General features: G+C 39.0%; 1 protein-coding gene across 6 annotated transcripts in view; it reads right to left on the bottom strand.

Annotated features, from left to right (window-relative positions):
* The window catches only part of PPP4R1 (protein phosphatase 4 regulatory subunit 1), a 64495-nt gene that overhangs the window by 25104 nt on the left and 19871 nt on the right, over positions 1–19520 (bottom strand). For 4 of the 6 annotated variants that reach the window (XM_015618570.2, XM_015618567.3, XM_015618566.3 and 1 more), the window contains 4 exons: positions 17241–17347; positions 3899–4041; positions 2370–2516; positions 718–825 (listed from right to left, as the gene is read on the bottom strand). In XM_015618570.2, coding sequence (XP_015474056.1) covers positions 718–825; positions 2370–2516; positions 3899–4041; positions 17241–17347 — 505 coding nt within the window. Of the gene's footprint in view, positions 1–717; positions 826–2369; positions 2517–3898; positions 4042–17240; positions 17348–18846; positions 18890–19520 lie in introns of all 6 variants that reach the window. The other 2 variants (XM_015618572.3, XM_015618573.3) reach the window with 2 other exon arrangements.

Here is a 19520-nt window from a genome sequence, read left to right as displayed (position 1 = left end):
ACAGCAAAATCCAAGGGAGAAAAAATTACTTTTAAAATCAGAAAATTGTGTTTTGGTGTAAACTAATTATGAGCTACTTTCCCATTCCATCACTTTCCACGGTTTTTAAAAAATAAATAATTTTCTTTGTCTTCAAATTAGTCTTTTTCTTCAAATTTAATCATAGAAAAATGCCAGAACTTAAATGAAAAGAAAAAAGGATAAAATGTATTTGAAGTGCCGTCAAATTAAAGAACACATGCAGCTATCAAGGGAAATAAGCTATTCACTGGCAGGATGAGATCAAGGCACAGCCTCTACACTTAAACATCATGATGGAATACTGGTTTACCTCAGTGAATATGAGCATCTTTAATTCCATCTATGCACAGAGGTATGAGCTCAGGTGGCTGATGCTGTATCAGCCACAGCTGGTTCATGTTATCCTGGCTACCAACACAACTGTAAGGATGTATGCCCAATTACACTGCAGCTATCTATAGCATAAGGACAAGCAGATTCTTTCTTTGTTTCTAGTAATAAAGGTAGCGATTCTGGAAAACAATATCAGTGTCAATATTAAAACCTGTGGAAATGCAAACTACAAAAACCCCCACAGTTTTCATTTACACATGTCACAAATGAGATCTACCAGGGAAGTTTCTTAGTCACATGCAAGTTCCAAGCACATGACACGTTTTTCAGAGATAATCTAGACCAGATGCTCCTAATTCATACCTTACGAACATGAAACATCCTGCAGTCACAGCACATCTCGCAGAACCTGGGAAGCACAAGTCTTTCTGTGATGTCCTTTCCAACCATGGAGGCCATTTTGCACATAATCTAATGATAATGAGACACACACTAATTAGAGACGCCTGCACAACTCACCATTCTGTGTCAGCTAAGCAGAGGGTTTTTGCATCTACTCTTCATTCTACTGAAAACTGTGAAAAATATTGAAAACAAAATTTGTATTGAAAAGGCTTGGCCACTTTTGCAGAGAACCAAATTTCCCATTTCCTTGTCATGACACAACACAGGTGTAGAAAATGACACTGATCTTCCAATAAACTGAATCCAATTCCCAGCTAACAAAGATAATTGGACTCTTAGAAATTATTCTATGTTACCCAAGAGACCTCTAAAAAAATAGTACACAATTCTTTTACTATTTCAATACAAAATGCATATGTGTACAATTAACAGAAAGTTATTGACAATTAATATGCTTAAGAAACTTCTGAGTCCTGTACGGTTTAAAATTAATTACAACACTACACTGCATATATGCAACTCCCAAATATAAAATTCCCAAAGAAATGTATCATGCCAAAAAAGAACTTTTCCCTCTAACTGTTCTTTCATTCTAATTTGTACTGAAACTTAAAAAAAAAAGTTTTAAAAAGCAAAAAGAATTTTATGTTTATCCTTCCCAATCATGTCAGTAGAACTATCTACATTCATTCCCCTGTAATAACAAATGATGGCTCTTCTAACCTCTAGGTGGTTGATGAGGTACAGAAATTCCTATCAAGTTTCAATACCTTCAAAACCATGACGACAGATAAAGGTAATCTGCTTATATTTTATTCCCTTATGTAGTTGTAAGCTTCATCAGGAAGCAGTAGAAATTTTGTGCCAAGTGCAACAGTGCTGGAGTCTTTTTACTGTTTATCAGTCCAGCCACTGCTGTAAAGTAAAATATTAAATGAGGTCTCTCTCAAGCAAAAAGAAAAGAAAAAAATTCACCCAGCAGAAAGCATCAATATAAATTGCAAAAAAACAAAGGAAATAAAAGGGCATACATCTGCTATTTCCACATTATAAATTAACTTATCTGCTGTTTTAATTCAACACATACATTTTAAATACGAAGGCTGTGTCTAATGCATAAAAAACCCCACCAACCAACCATGAGTTAATCAACTCAGACGCTTATTACTTTGTCCAATAAAACACAACAAAATCAATAAAGAGAATAGACATACAGCAAGGAACAATAGAACTGAGGCACTAAAGCTTTTGAACTGATGGAAATTTTCCACACAGGCAATCTAAACTTCCATAAAATAAACAGACAAACCTTCAAAAAACTAAAAAGCCAACACAGCAGATGCTTTAGGAGTCAATAAAATTAATCCCCTGCACTGTCTTGTCCAGCCAGACTTTTTTTAACAGCATATATAAGCTACTGAATTTAAGTCTTAACTTGACCAGAGTGTACAGCACCGACACATCACAGAAGTTACAGATCTGTTACAGAGAGGGAATATAGCGTTTTCCTTTTAGTAATGGCTGTGCAACTTGAAACACACCATGACCACTGCACTATCAAGCATTCAAACTAACTTATGGCTGTGTGACTTGGTACTGCTGTTACTTACAGCCACAGCTTCTGTCTTGACATCGTCGTTGCTGTCTGGAGCTGTCAGATCTATCAGCACAGGGCACACTTTGGTCTCCACATCATATCTCTCAATGAGTTCTTGCTCCAACAGCACTAACAACGCTGCCTGGCTTGTTTTTCTTACCTGCCATAAAAAGACAAAAATTGAACCAAGCAACTCAAAGAGTTTTATTTGTTGAAATACATGTGTTCTGTATTTTGGAACCTGTACCTATATACCAACACACAGCAGTACTAATTGCACACAGTGTGAGGACAAGCGCTCCACAAGTGCAAGAACTCTGTATTTGCTGTCCTGTGTTTTGGGAAGCATGGAGGCAGACACCTGCCTTAGCTGACAATGTGAGAGTGTTTCTTGGGTTCACACACGACTTGTTTTAATGTCAAAAAGAGCAGTCATGGCAAATCTCAAGCAAATGTGTGAAGAAAAAGCAGCACAACTAATGGAGTGGAACAAATTTCTAAGGAAGATGAATTTTACTAAACAAATCCTCTTTTTCTGAGATGAACAAGAAATAGGCTGGCAAGAAAAAATTGTGTTTATTTCCAATGCTTTTGAATTCTGAGACACATTTTTGCTTAGTCTCATTTAAAAAAAAAAATTTACAGAATTAAGATACCCATGTAAGATACTCATTCATAGCTGGCTAACCCCTGCCTCTAAAAGAAGCAATTTCATCAGAAGAGAAACCATTACATACAGCAAGAGACTACATATACTGCAATGCAGTAATTTTGGAAACTCCTATGTGCTCTTTGTTTCAGAGATCTGCAGCCCAATGAACTATTCAACAGAGGTTCAAACAATGAAAATAACCACTGAATCTTCTAGAAGGAGAACATCAAACTAAAGTAGGGTTGTAGTACTATACCTGTGATACACAAATTAGCAGAACAACTACCAAGAAAAATAGGTTTGGGTAGTTATCTTTTACTATGTAAAGGACAGGAAAAAAGTGACAAACTCAAGAGGCCTAAAATATTGAAAATAATGTATCCACTAGCATTAGTCTAGTTTGAAATGACTGAAGAAGCCTCAAGAAAGCTTTGGACAAGCTAACTTATACATTCAGAGAAACAAACCACATGAATTCAATCCTAAACTTTTACTGGACTGATATACAAATAAGTGGTAATGAAGATATATCATGGTGTTAAAAAACTGAATTATACAAAGGACTCAGTTTTTCACTGCTACTGTTCCTTTTTTGCCAGAATTTATGTAAGCTTGTCTAAATAACTGATTTTGTCCATATGAATGCAATACCAGATAAAAGGTCCCAAATCAGGACAGATCACATTAGATGTAAAAAACTGTCACTATATTGTCTTTAGGAGTTTTTCTTTATTATTTCCTTTAAACAAATTCATAGTTTCATGTATTTCATGTCCTATCCAAATCCTTATATCCCAAAATATAAAACACTTGTATGATGCCAAATTTAAATAGTTTGGCATCACAGCAATATTTCACCAGCTAGTAGACTGCTCCTACAAGAACCTTACCTGGTTATTCTGGTCTGCGAGGTATCGCACCACAATAGGTAGCAGGTATTTGGAAAAAGCATAAGGGATTGAAGGTCTGTTTTCTTGACAGAACATAGCAATATGAGGCACCTGTTCCATCAGTTCTGCCCGCACTGTTGGCTCTGCAAGGGTCAAAACAAAACCAAAAAAAGGCACAATATATGTTAACAAGCATGCTCCCAGATCCTGCCAGAGTAAGCCTCTTACAGGACTCTACATACAAAGTATGATCTCAAGTGTTCATGTCAGTGTGTGTTTGTCAAGCTTCATTTTAACCATCTTTTTACAAAACCAGATAAAACTATGCCCTGTGCTGCCAAACTACTAAAAAGTCATGTCTCACATTCTTAGTAATAAAACAAGAAGAGGTGTAAGACAGCCAGCCACCAAACGTCATGAGTATCAGAACTGTCCAAACTCCCTATGTGCATCACCTACTTCACAGAAACCCCCTACGCAAAAAGTCAGCCCAGAACTGGCACCACTCTGAGAAGAAAGGAACTGAGGGGAGTCTGGGCCACGGCCTCTCAAACAGGAAAGATCCCACTGAACAGGACAACCAGCCATAACCACAGATGCTGCTCTTCATTCTTTGTTTTTCAAGGCCACTGATGTCATTGTCAGATGGAAAAAGGTCATGCATCTTTCCAGCTGCTTCTGTTAAACCTTTGTGATGTGTTTCTCACCAAAGTTGGTGATTAATTAAAAACATTTAATTCACTTTTTAAATTCAAGAAATGGCATGCTGCCTGGATGAACCCTAATCCCCACAGAATATGCACATATATCTAGGGGATCAGAGAAGAAGCAAAAGAAGCAATACAGGCATGGATTAAATCCCAACTGTTAGAAAAACAGATTCAATTTAAGAAGCAGGACCTTATTACATGCCTAACTTCTCCATGGGGATAAAAAAATCAGAATTAAGTACTTCTGCCCTTTCAGGATTTGCTGACATGTGCTATTACTACTAGTCTATTGATTACCTATAAAAAGACATAAAAAACCCCATCAACTACTCTCAAATTAAACTAATTTGATTTACAATACTTCAAATAATAAGATGTATATGTCACAGGATAGGCATGTATGCCCTACTGAATTTTTACCTAAAAGTTGTTCAGGTAAAACTTAATAGTATAACTTGAACCATCTTCTTTGGAATACTTGTAATGAACATGATTCATTAAAAATACAACCTTTTGTTAAACAGAAGCATGCAACATGCATTTGTATTTAACACAGCAAATGTGTGCAGCACTTGGCTTTCTTGAACACTGGCTACAAAGTGTAAACTCAGGTCTGAATAAAACGTAACAAAGACAAAGCAAGTCCCCTGCTGTGTGCACTCTTTTCTTCACTAAGGACAATGAGAACAGAGAAGATCACTGCACATGAAGTAACTAAATGCCTATGGCCTCCAGTTCTTTCACTACAGACTTGAATTACTTTTCCTATAGAAAAACACAGCAAACTCAGAGTTGAAGGGGATCTTTTAGATCATCTAGTTCCAACCCCTGGGGGTAGGGGGTTCCACAAGACCAGGTTGCTCAAAGCCACATCTAACCTGGCCTTGAACATTTCCAGGGATCCTCTGGAAAGTTTATGAATTGGTGACCAAGATACAAATACAAAATGAAGTCTCAGAAAAATCAGTATTGTACAGGTTTGATGTTCATGACAATAAAGTAAAAAATGTCTTCCAGTCTGCTCTGTATCTCTTCCCAAATGTTATCAGGAGCACACAGGAGAAAAACATTTTTATTTCAACTTCAGATGTTCTGAAACATATGCAGGTTGAACTCCATAAGCAGCACAGACATCCTGAGGTTCGTATTGAAGAAGTCAGCTCTCGAAGAATGCTACACAAACTATGTACACATTTTAGCAGATCTAACAAAAATTCACACCTTAAAATGCTGAACTCTAGTCTAGTGACCAAAATATGCACCTGTAACTAGGACAAACTAACAGTTAATAAGATTATTAATTCTGAAAGTTGAAGTCTCCATATCATACTAATGCAAAGAAAGAAAATATTCCTATTGTAGAAACTCCAGCTTTTGCTTCCTTATAAAAATTTGCCAGAGCAGTCTTTAGAACACATGGAAGGTGCAATTGTTCATTAGGATGAGGTGATGGGTATGGGTGGGTGTGGGTGTGGGTGTGTGTGTCGTCAACCAAAGTAGACCAGGTGATTTCAAGAGTCAAGTTGGCAAAGGTATCTATTTTCTTCCTACATTTAATTCAGTTTTGGTCCTTTTATATGACAGGGCCCAACTTCTTCAGTTCTGGAAGAGGGCTTGAAGTGTGCCTGAGAAAGGAATCCTTTTACATGTCAACTTTGACACATCAGCATGGTTTTTTTCCACCTGTGTGACAACCTGCACAAAGATGGCTGAGTTATGGAAGCCTTGCAAGCACCCTCCATTTACAGCTGCCCAGTATCCACTGAAGGCAGAGCAACTACAAATGGAAGAGTCCTTCCTTCCTGAGTACATTTTGAGACAAAGAAAGACATTACCTCTGCAAACATGCTGTATACAGCCCCTCTCCCAAGAGCCATTTGTTTGAAGAGGGTAGATGACAAACAGAGCAAGATGAGGAACCATGAGGCTGGGCAAGGGGGATGGGAATTTGATGGACAAGAAATGGGAACCAGTGCCCAAAGCCACAGCTGGAGGAACTTGTGCCCACCTTTCCCATATTTCCAAACATGCCCAGGACATGATCTAGGGGCACAAGAGACTTATGTAACAACACTTAGCCCTAGGATCTTGTTCTCCCATGTTAGGACTCATGCCTTGTTTCTTGTGGCAGACAGAAGATGACTGGGGACGGGGAGGGAGGGAGGGCAGAGGTGAAAGCGGATGGAGAGTAAGCAAAATCTATCTGAGGCTGCATGTTTGGCAGCAGTGCTTCTTAAATGGCTTCTAAATTTGCTTCGGGCAGTTCCCACCATCCCAGACACAAAACCTGCAGCTTCCATTTATGCCAATGCTACTGTTCACGAAGCCAGACAATAAACCCTATCAAAGAACTGATCTAGCTGATGCAGCTTTTGACTTCACCACAGCAGCATCATTAAACAGCAAGAACTGGCACTTAATATTGATCTCCCTGTGCAATTGCGCAAATTCCCTCAAGTAGCAGAACTGTCTGATGATGGAAGTAAGCAGTGGTAAAAGAAGGCGCTAGAACTGAGGGAAAGAAGCAAAATACTGAGAAAGTCAATTCATTCCTTTGCCTAGTGTGAAGCTGTGCAAAATGTTCAAGCCAGGCTCTTCAGAGACTAACTGCACACCACTCATTTGATTGCAGTCTGAACTCTGTCTTGATGCTTTACAAATACCTCTGCAATCAAAGCCAACAAGAACTCTGTATTAAGCATATCAAGAGCAGTGTACATACTTTGGACACTAGGCACTCAAAATGGGGAGATTGTTCCCATACCTCTTTGACACCTCTACAGTTTGCCCACCCACTGATAAAGCAATGGCAACACTCCCTTTCCCCAAATTGACAAAGTCTGCTGTGAAACACCTTTTTTTATGAAGGACTCCAGTAAGAGTGCAGGACGTACAAAAACCACGAGATCCTTTTCCTTCAGAACAGGGTCCATCTATTATGCAGCAGTTATGTCAGCCACCTGACAATACTAAAGACCTGCAGACGTAAAGTGAGCGCCTTTCTTCCTGAGCCACTAAGTCAGCTCTGTCTTTGTGAAGAACACAGGCAGATAAGACGATGCAATTAAAGATTTGAAACATTCATGCCCAGGAATGAATTAGAACTGTAAAGTCACCTTAGTTCTTATGTTCCCTAACTTCTAAGTACACAGCTCTGGGATCTTTGTAAGGTCGATTCAAAGCAACAAACAAGGAGTGCTGTGTAGGGAACTGGCTGTGTAACACAACACCGTAATTCGCCATCAAAAGGCGTTTGTGCTGTTCTGGGGAATTACTGCTGCTATGCAAGAAACTGAACCTTAAGCTTACCAATTTAGATAAGAGTTCAATTCTTCAAAGGCTGAAGCATATGCTCCAGTGTGTACTGAATAGAGCCTAATCTTGCAGTCTGATGCAGTTACAGTAGAGCTTTTTTTTGCACTATGTTTCCTTAAGACCCAAGCAACAACGCCAAAAAAATCCACTTAAGTCAGAGAGCTTTCTCATTCCCTTCATCTATTCCTCAGCTTTGTCTTTAGCTTGAACAGGTGGCAGCTCCAAGCAGAGATTCCAGGAGGCTTCAATATATAACAAGTGTCTGCCATTTCAGTTTAAACTTCCCTGTTGTTTAAAACCAAATTTACAGCTTGGTCACTGTGTTGGTTTTGGCTGGCACAGCATTAATTTTCTTCAGGGTAGCTGGTAGGGGGCATGTTTCTGATTTTTGCAGGAAACAGTGTTGATAACTCAGGGATGTTTTAGTTATTACTGAGCAGCACTTACACAGAGCCAGGGTCTCTTCTGCCTTTCACCCCACTTCACCAGCAATTGGCAGGAGATGCACGGGGGAACACAGCCAGGATAGCTGATCCCAACCGACCACAGGGACACCCCAGACCATGGTGGCATGCTGATCATAGAGCTGAGGGAAGAAGGTGGAATGGGGGGGAAGTTCATAATGGTGGTGTTTATCATCCCAAGTCACTGTCAGGTGTGATGGAGACCTGTTCTCCTGGGAATGGCTCAACAGCTGCCAGTCCATGGGAAGTGGTGTATGAATTCCTCTCACATTCGCAGTGAAGACTTGAGCATTATCCTACGTTATGTTCCATGCTCATAAATTTAAGGCAGCTTAAATACTGTTTCCAGCACAAATCCAAAACATGGCCCAATATTAGTTACTATGAAGAAAATTAACTACTTCTGCCAAAACCAGAACATTTATCAACACAGTGAACAGGGCACAGCAGTTACATGTTGCTTTGTAAAGCCGAAGTTCATCCAGCTGGGGAATACGTCAGCACTCTGTGTTTTTTGCGCTGTACAATATAGTCAAGGACCAGGATTTTACACAGTATAAACAAAATCCAGGAGCAGAATTCTACTTCATGTCAAGTTTCTATCTTAGGCAGTCTGGAAAACACTCTGTGTACAGCTAGGTTCTACATAACATTTGCCTGAAGCAGTATTTTTCCATTTGGTAGAGGAAGTATTTTTAAATGCTGATCTTTTCAAACTATCTCTTGAAAGCACAAGTCTATCTATTCCTTAAAGTAGCAATTTACTAAAAAGAAACCCTGCAATTTGTTAAAACAAAAACTTTGAAAAGAAACATCAATATAAAAGACTAGATTTCCTTACTCATTAGCATTTTATTTCATTCTATCATATATTGTGTATTATCTAGATACAGAATTACACTGAATTGAGTTTTAAGAATCAAGCAAAATTAAGAGAATGACAGAAGGCAGTGAAAATGGCTTCAATTTCTTCTGTTAATGAAATAATTTTGAAAAGAAGCTTCCAGAATAAAATGACCTCTTCATTTCCAGACAACACAAAGCCATTATAAAAATGTTCAAATCAGTACCTCCAGAACCTGGGCAGACTTTTTTCTGAATAAAGAAACCCTCCGTTTTAGCTATTACACAAATGACTATTCAAATCAACATCCTAAACTGACTCCAAAATCACAGAAGTAATTAACTATTTTCTCTTCATCCAAGAAATAACACATTTCCCCTAAAATCTGACACCATCTCTCATGTAAAGTGCCAGCATGTTCACTTGGCTACCCCTAGCACACACATTCAGCTTGTATATATAAATGTGTAATGTTTATTTCAACCCTGCTGAGGCTTCAGTTTACTCTCTATTCCACTTCAGCTATAAGGAAGTAAAGCATCACCATCAGCTGCATACTGGAAATTAAAAGGGGATTATTTTAGAACTGCACAGTATAATACCAACTAATTGCTTCAGAGCAGTTATTTATAAATGGAGTCATTATTCCAGAGCCACCCAACAACTAGATTTATTTCACAATGCTTTATTCTGCAGCAACATACAGTATTTAGAAAAAAGTCTGCAATGCTTTCATTATCCAACTATGAACATTCCAAAACGAAAGCAGCAGTGAAATCACACTATATTTGTGAGGGGTTGTAAGGTTTTTGTGTTCTAAAACTATTTATGAAGAACAACCACTGACGACGTTAAAGCTTCTGTAACTGACAATTTTTAAGACTGTTTTAGTACATCTGAATATTAATAATATTGCCCTTTGTTCTTATTAAGGGTTGTGAGCAACAGGGAATGGTGAAAGTGCATGGCTTTGCATTAACACTTCCATTCTATAAAAGAATAATTCACAGAACCACACAATATCCTGAGTTAAAAGGGACCCAGAAAGACCATCAAAGCCCAACTCCTGGCTCTGCAAAGGACCAACCTGAAGAGTCACACCATGTGCCCGAGAGCATTGTCCAAATGCTTCTTGAACTGTCAGGCTGATGCTGTGACCACTTCACTGGGGAGCCTGATCCAGTGCCCAGCCACTCTCTGGGTGAAGAACCTTTCCTTAATATCCAACCTAAACCTCCCCTGACACAGCTTTATCTATCCTCTCCTTTTCCCAAAGATAACTTTCCATTACCCTCTTTTTTTCCTTCTACAAACATACATATTTTCCCTGTCGGTTTCTACTATTTCCCATTTCATCTTTCCCTTGACTTTCCTACCTCTTTCAAAGATAGAAGAAAAGCTAGACAAGTGGAAATACACTGTAACCAGAGCCCATTCTTTTTAGCTTAGGAGTCCAGCAGAAAGGCTGATGTGTCTGAGGCATGTGCTGCTTCAGTAGTCAGGCTCTTTTCTCCTACTAACCAGAAATGGATTTCATTACTGACTGGCAGAGCAAGGAGTGAAACACAGACTAATGAGGGAGGGTAAAGTCACCCTTAGTCACTCATCAGATGCACAGAGAGACAAAAGAGGTTTACATCCAGCACAGGAAAAAATTCTTTAGTGTAGCACGAGGTGGGAGATGAGATATGGAAAATCCTGAAACATGAGGATGGGAAGAGAAGAAAATACAGCTGGAGATACTGGCAGCTGGGAAAGGCAAATATTAGTATTCCCATTAATACTGCATACATATGAACATTTTTGTTATATGAAATGCTGAAATATGTGCTGTTTGACGGGTAATGTTGGCATGTCTCAAAATACCAACAGCAATAATTGAACCTACATTAATAAAACCATTTAAGCACACTATTAAGTAATTAGGGTTGTGAGGCCATTTACATTAAGCCTGATTATAGAGCTTCAAAACTTAATGGCCAATTAGCCTAATAATTGTTTTCAAAATCAGACTGTTTTGGAAATGGCATTTACAACTTACTCCTTGCAGTAAAGAGATTATTCTTCATTCAGAAGAAAAACATCCTAGTTGGCTATACTCAAAAAAGCACCAGCCCTTCAGGACATTTATTTTCCCCCCATCATTTCTTGAAAAAGATATCTATGTGTATGTATTTAATAGTAAGCCAAAGTACAAATGGATTGTAGAAATGAAGATACAGACTCTTAAAGAAACTTCAGAAAATAAGATTTAAAGCTTCTGGAGCCTCTTGCACTCTAAGCAAAATGCCAATAGTGTACTAATTCTGGCTGGGGCTAACTTTTAAAGCCAGTTAATGCACTTCAGCACACAACGATGAAATCTTGTATCATCTAAGCCACTCACAAGCTGGTACCAAAAAAGAAAAAGTATGAATTATACTAATTTACTTAAGTGAAAAACTCAGACACAAGGCCCTTGTTCAAGGTCTCACAAGCCTGTGTCTAATCTACATTTGAGAATGGAGAACACCCAGCTGTCTTAATACAAAGATAAGCATTTTTAATCTAACAAGGGTTTATGTGAGATAACTTAACATTTGCCAAGCACTGGGTTTATATGCCAAACTACTTCTTGGCTTGTATAGATTCAAAGACACCATTAAAACATCTAAGTGGAAAGTCATACCTAACATCCCTAAAGAAACAGAGAAATTACAAAGTGATTGAACAGCAGATTCAAAAGCAGTACAATGTATCTTTCTCAACTGTCACTACCATAGGAAACTCAGTAACAAAGACAGCAGGGAAGTCCAGTTTAGGACTGAAAAATACCCAAATTCCACAGCAGAGTAACAGATTAAACAGCAACACCCCAATTACAGCAGTGAAGACAAACACTGAAGTCTTCCAAACAACTCAGGTTTGGAAAATAACTTTCCTAAGCAAGTAAGGGCTTTGGGGGCAAAATATTATTCCCCAATGCCACTGATGGGTTTCCTCCACGGAACAGCTAATGGTTTGGGTTTTTTTACAAAAAGCTTTTATAAAACCAGTTTTAGAGCTGATATTTACCTTTGCTATGATACCTCAAAAAACGTGTCTTGGCTAGCCAGTTGGTATCTCAAGATATGTAACAATCAGAGCAAACCATCCTCTCATAATTGTCTTCCATCATCATATACAATCATATATTTGGAAACAGATATTTTTCTAGTAAAGATTATTTTTTGTTCCACATTCATACACTATTTAGTGCAACCAAGATGACATTTAGATTGTTAAAGTTTTATCACAGGGGATGAAGAATGAAAATGATTAGAAATTCTCCTGCTTTTAAACACAGAAATGGCTGTCTCAGCATAGCCCCAGCTTATTAAAAAGTATTAAAAACAACCAAAACAAACCTGAAAAAAGCTAAAAAAAAAAAAAAAAACCCAACCCAAAAACCAACCCAAACCAACAAACCACAAACCCAAAGAATTTTTACAAAACCCTGAGACTGATTCTTTTTCAAGCAAAGACCATGTCTGAAAAACATCAACCCAACTACAAGACTTCTGAAATTGCAAGGTATTAACAGGACAGAGGACTCCCTTGGCAATTTTAGGATAGCTGGTATTTCTAGTTCACTGCTGTACCTCTATTTTAGAAATCAGCATCAGCAGCCCAGAAAGAGAACAGATACTGTGTATCCTGGGTATATTCTTCAATTCCAACCTGATTATACCAACTATTGAAAAGAAAAAGGAAAAGTACTTCACTTTCTATAACTTAATTTGACAAGCGAAGACAAAGAGCTCCAAATGTTAAAAGAACTGGTGCAAGACTGACAAACATCAACAACTTGAAATACTTAAGTCATAGTTTAGTTTGACTTCCAAGTTTGTTTTTATTTTTATTTATTTAAACATTAAACATGAAGGTCTGACTCCAGGATGGCTCTAACCTTACAAATGTCTTGCTTTTACCAGGGAAGTTAAAGCACACAGGCACTTTTACAATGTTTTTTATTCCAAATTCAGGAACTTTTATGTTTTATGCATAAATTGGGGGAAAAAATACTGTAAATGGAAAGAAGACAAAAATTAACAAGTCTAATAGTTACTACCTTAAACATACACAAAAACCAAAACCCTTGCAACAAAACCAAAAAGCCAAGGCAAAAAAAAAATAAACAAAACCCACTCTGCTACAGTTTGAATAACAGTCAAGCTCATCTATTAAGAAGATACAAAGCAGATCTAGCTCCCTAATGAATTTTCACATGGTTTAGAACACAAGGATATTCTAATAACCTGTCTTACCGAAACCAGCCAAGTCCAATACTGCAACTGCTCGAGGCACAAGACTCACAGTTTGCAGAAATTTAATTTGTGGGGCAGCTGCAGAATCCAGCGCTACTAGTTTGGCAGATCTGAGACAACTTAACAGTGCAGGAAAAGCCTGAACTGCTGCTTTTACTGACGCTGAGAAAATATCAGCCCTGACTAAAAATGTACCCCACCCTTGTTAAAGGCAACAAATTGATTTGAGCTCAACTCTTGGCTTCCACTACTTTTCTGCCTAAATAAACTTCAATTTGACACACTTAGTTGGTCACCAATGAAAAGCCTAAGGCTACAAGTTGCTGCAAGAGGCCACTTTCCCTTGGACACATCTGTCCTATTTTCTAAACTGAAGTGGAGCTTCAGAAAGTTTCTGATGCTCAAAACTATTCACAGAGCCACACAAACAGGCAACTGTATATGCAGATTTCAGCAGCAGAGCTTTGCTAGGAAAGCACTCTATAAACAGTAGCATGCTACTGCTCTCAATTAAAGACATATTTTATTGTAAGTGAATAGTGACTTTCTTTCCCTTTTAAAGAATCATTGGAGAGGTACTCAGTATCATTATGTAATGCTTACAACAGGCTACTTTTCCTGGCTAAACAAGGACATTCCCCCAGAAAAATAAAACCATGCATTTTAAATTAAGACAGTAATTAACAGAAATCAGCAGAATATATTTTTGGAAAGCATTATCTTCTGCAGTTCCAGAAGAAGGGAGGAAAACTAGAAGACATCAAACAGAAGAAACATTTTATTCTCATTCAAGATTTACTATAAATTTTTCCCCATAGCACTCCAACAATAACAAAACAATGACCAGATCTTTTCTGATGTTTTGCTGATAAACTTTCTTCCTTCTGGTGTGTCAAATGTATCAGCTATGCTGAAATCTAGGCCTTAATTCTTTCAAGAGCATCTTTAAGCCACAATTTTGTCACAGCTCTGTCCACACCATTTTTCCCTTCATCCACTCCCCCACCACTTTTTAAGCACTCCTTTTCTTTCACATTTGTTTTTAATTTTTCTCTTGCTTTTGCCATTTATTCAAAACATTCAGCAGTCCCAATATATAGATTGGGACTTGATTGATTGTAGAGACAGACACACTGGTTCTACAGAGCCCTCCTACTCATAGCAAACAAGGTGGTGCTCTTTAGGGCAAGCTCACTATACTGGACATCAAGAGCAGACTTCTGGCATCTTCAGGGATCTGCTTGGTGGAGTACCATGGGATAAAGCCCTGCAGGGAACAGTTGCCCAAGAAAGTTAGTTAATATTCAAGGATCACATCCTCCAAGTGCAGGAGCAATGCATCCCAACAAAGAAGTAGTCAAGCAAAAACACTGGGAGGCCTGTATGGATGCACAAGGAGCTCCTGGACAAACTCAAGCGAAAAAAGGAAGCCTACAGAGGGTGCAAGCAAGGACTGGTAAACTAGGAGGAATACAGAAAAATTCTCTGAGCTGCCAGGAACTGGGTTAGGGAAGCTAAAGCCCCCAAAAAATTAGAACTGGTCAGGAATGTCAAAGGCAACAAGAAAAGGTTCTGTAGGTACACCAGTGATAAAAGGAAGACTAGGGAAAATATAACTTCTCTCTAGAAGATTCAAAAGTGGGAGACCTGGTTATCCTGAACATGGAGAAGGCTGAGGTACTCAATGATGTTTCTCCCTCAGTCTCCAGCTGCAAATTCTCCACCCAAGACCCAGAAGGTGAAGATCGGGAGAATGATGAACTGCCCACTGAAGAAGATCAGGGTCAAGATCATCTAAAGTACCTGAAAGTCCACAGGACCTGATGCAGTGCATCTGCAGGTCCTGAGGGAACTGGCAGAAGAAATGGCTAAGCCACTATCCATCACATTTGAGAATTGTGGCAGTCCAGTGAAGTTCCCACCAAACTTAAAAGGGAGAACAAATCCCTCATTTTCAAAAAGAGAAAAAAAGAAGACACAGGGAACTGAAGGCCAGTCTCACCTTGATGCCTTAGCAAGATCATGGTGCAGATCCTCCTGGAAACTGAGAAGGCACATGGAAACTAAGAAGGTGATGTGTAAGAGCTAAAACAACTTCACTAAGGTCAATTTCTTGGCTTTCTACAATGGGGTTAAAGTGTTGGTGGATAAGGCAAGGGCAACTGACATCATGTACCTGGACTTATGCAAAACATCTGACCCTATCTTGTTACATCCTTGTTTTCAAATCAGAGACACATGGATTTGACTGATGGCTAATCAGTGGATAAACAGCTGGCTGGATAGTGCACTCAAAACAGATGAGGTCAACAGCTTGATATCCAAGGGGAGACTAGTGACAACTGGAGCTCCTTGGGAGTCAATATTGGGACCAGCACTGTTCAACATCTTGGTTTGTGATATGGACAGCACCCTCAGCACTACACCAAGCTTTGTGGTGGGATTGACGAGCTGGAGGGAAGGGATGGCATCCACAGGGACATGTGCCTGAGAAGTAGGCACATGTGAACCTCATGAAGTTCAACAAGGCCTAGAACAAGGTCCTGCACATGGGTTTGGACAGACCTTGGTACCAATACAGGGTTAGTAGACAATGGATGGAGACAAACCCTGAGGAGAAAGATTCAGAGGTGCTGGTTGATGAGAATCTCAACATGACCCAGCAATGTGCACCTGCAGCCCAGAAAGCCAAATACATCCTGAACTACATCAAAAGCAGCGTGGCCAGCAGGGTGAGGGAGAGGATTCTGCTTCTCTGCTCTGGTGAGACCCCACATGGAGTGCTGCATCCAGCTCTGGGGACCCCAAGACAAGAAGCACGTAGACCTGGAGCAGCAAGTCCAGAGGAGGGTCATGAAACTGATCAGAGAGATAGAGAATCTCTCCAAGAGAAGGCTGACAGAGCTGAGACTGCTCAGCCTGGAGAAGGCTCTGGGAAGACCTTTCTGCAGCCTTCCAGTACCTAAGGACGCCTGAAAGAGAGCTGGAGAGGGACTTTTTACAAGGCCATGTAGTGACTTGGTAAGGGGTAATGGCTTCAAACTGAAAGAAGGCAGGTTTAGATTAGATTCAAAGCAGAAATTCTTCAGTATGAGAATAGTGAGGCACTGGAGCAGGTTACCCAGAAATTGTGGATGCCTCATCACTGGAAGTGTTCAAGATCAGGATGGATGGGGCTTTGAACAGTCTGGTTTTGTAGAAGGTGTCCCTGTTCATGGCAGGTCCCTTCCAACCTAAACCATTCTCTGATTTCATATTTATTAATTCTTGCTGCTTCTTCTACCTAACTTCATACCTGGTTGCCCAAAAAGGTCTAAAGGAACAACTTCAGCATTTAAATTCTATCAAAACTTATGGGAGTTTTGCACAGATGGTTTCCAAGTTTATTTTGAAGGCAAGAAACTAATCTTGATCTACAAATCTAAAATAATGATCTAGATCTCTTGAGTAGCAAAAGTACATAATAAAAGTTACTAAAAAATGTACTGCTGGAAAGCTGCAGTCCTACATTTTGAAGAGGTGTAAATCTGTTGATGAAAATAGTAAGGAAAAAAGCCATCTTTGGGGGTTAATTAAGAAAAATTAAATTTTACACTATTTTATTGAATTTGCAGAAGCCTAGTTTGAATACTGGAGAAAGAACATACTGCTCCTGTGCTAAACACAAGTTCAGCACCCCTGACCTTCCCACATCAACCCAGTAAAATGTTTAGGGCTACCTACCTGAATCATCAGCTAATCTGCTGATTCTCTCCAACACAGCAATACAATCTCTCTCATCATCACTGACTTCCTTCAAAGTGTCCAGCAAACTTCGAGCCACCATTTGCCTAGTTTACAAGAGAGATTAAAAATCAGCATTATTTGCGTCTGGAAATACAGATAAATCAAAAAGTTGTGCAATCATACAAGTTTCTTACATCAAATAGAATTTTATATATATTCAATTTAAAGTCAGTATATTTAGTTAGCCCTGCTTTGGGAATTCTTATTTCTGATACCTGGCATAATCTTAAAGAACCATATGCTTTAAATGTAACATTAAAAGTATCCCTTTCATTTACAAGGATAAGAAAAACCAGCCACCAAGACCAGAAACAGTAATCATCTGCTAAGTGGGCAAACAGGAGCTGAATGTTAGGAAGTCAGAATTGGCCTTCCATCCTCATCTATGGAGTCCCTAACTTGTTCCATACAAAGTAACACTAGTATCGTTAAAATATTTTTAAACAGAATTCTTAATTTATTTCACAAAAGCATGAAGACTCAAGCTGAAGATTTTCATACCAATGGTGACATTTAAAAGTCAAATTTCATGTGAATGCTATAAGTATATACTGTGAGCGGTGGGTACATATTGTATGTGAAAATAACACTACTCAACCCATGTGTACCTGAGACGTACATTAAGCAAAGTAGAAAAACATTAAGAAAACATTAAATAAGTCATAATCAACTCAGTTACTACTTCTAATGCAAAAGAAAATATTCTATGGATTCATTTATGATTGAAGAGACATAGTCAGATTTGGTATTTTGTCCGCCAAGGTTCTGTTGCAGCCTATGCTACAAAGTCATACCCATCAGGTACCTAGATAGCCCCAAATGCAGCTGGCAATCAATCCTTCTCCTCAAAACCAGCTTGCAATTGCATAAATCTTTTCTCACCCTATTGGATAACATGGGTTACATGTCAGTTCAGAGAGCTAGCAGAATTATCCCTGGATAACAGAAAGGGAATGGGTCAAGGAACAGCATCCAAGACACTGGTAGATCTGGTAATGCCCTGAAGCAACTCGACAAAATGCTGAAGTTGTCAGGTGCCAGGTATTTCCAAAACTGAAGGACAGAAACACTCCTAGGATGTAGCCTAGGTAGAAGCATTGTTGTAGACAAGAGCAGAGGCATACCTAAACTTTATGAAGTTCACTACTAGCAGTGAACATGAGCAGTGGTAAGCAACTGGTAAGAAAATAGATGGTTACATTCCTAGTGCGCAAGGTAAGCTCAACAACTTCACAGTTCCATGCAATTAGAGAACGGCAGGAGGTTTCCATGAATTCCCAAAGCTAAGCACACATTTTCTCCCACTGAAAATCAGTAATTCAAATATTTCACATTGGCCACTTGCAGAACTATTTTAAACTAAACTGTTTTGACATACAGATGTATAAAATCTAAAAAAGCAAACTGAAGAAACCATTTGTTTGCCTTTTTCAAATTTCCTCTCCCTAACTCTTTCAACTTGACAGAAATACATCTCTGTACTTCTTGAGAATTCAGCCATCAAAACCCTAACAGAGGGAAACAGACTGCATGACACACTAACCTAGAAGCAGAGTTGACTTGGTCTTTTAAAGGGCTGGACACCTCTGAAAAGAGAAGAGGAACAGATAAAGCAATTTCATAAACCAGCCTGTGTGGACATGTGTCTCCTAGATATTAAATGTAGTCTTGGAAAGTCAACTAACCCACTGAGTCTCAGCAAGTAAGGAACCACAGTAAACAGAACTATAACCCATCCAACAAACAGCTCAAAATCCCTTCTGACTCCAGGGGACTATGGAATCGCTCTCTACTATGCTGGGAGTTTTGAGAAGACTCTAATCTCCTCATAGAGTGGGACCAGAGTGGCTGAATCTCAGTGTCTTCACTAGTTCCTGTGGGTTGGACATGTGGCTATGCAGAGGGCCATAAACCTGCTCAAGAGGAGGAGAACACAGAAATCCTGACCTGAAGTAGACTTGACCTATCTATTAAACCCAGTAAACTTATTCCATGCACTAAATGTAGAGTGGCCCCCACCTTCATCCAGATGGTATTTCCCTCTTCGGCTTGTAAAGGAACTAATGGATCTACTTTTACAATAAACAGATTCTGGTAAAAAGCAAAACAACAAAGGGTACCTGGGTAAGCTAAATTCACTTTAGCAAACCTAACTGGGTAGGTAGCCAGTGCTACCTACAGAGTAAACACAAAACTCAGTTTCATCCATCCATCCAT

Source organism: Parus major, chromosome 2 (assembly GCF_001522545.3).
Source record: "Parus major isolate Abel chromosome 2, Parus_major1.1, whole genome shotgun sequence".
NCBI lineage: Eukaryota > Metazoa > Chordata > Aves > Passeriformes > Paridae > Parus > Parus major.
The sequence above is the reverse complement of the archived record's forward strand: the minus strand, read 5'-3'. Positions and strand labels throughout refer to the sequence as shown.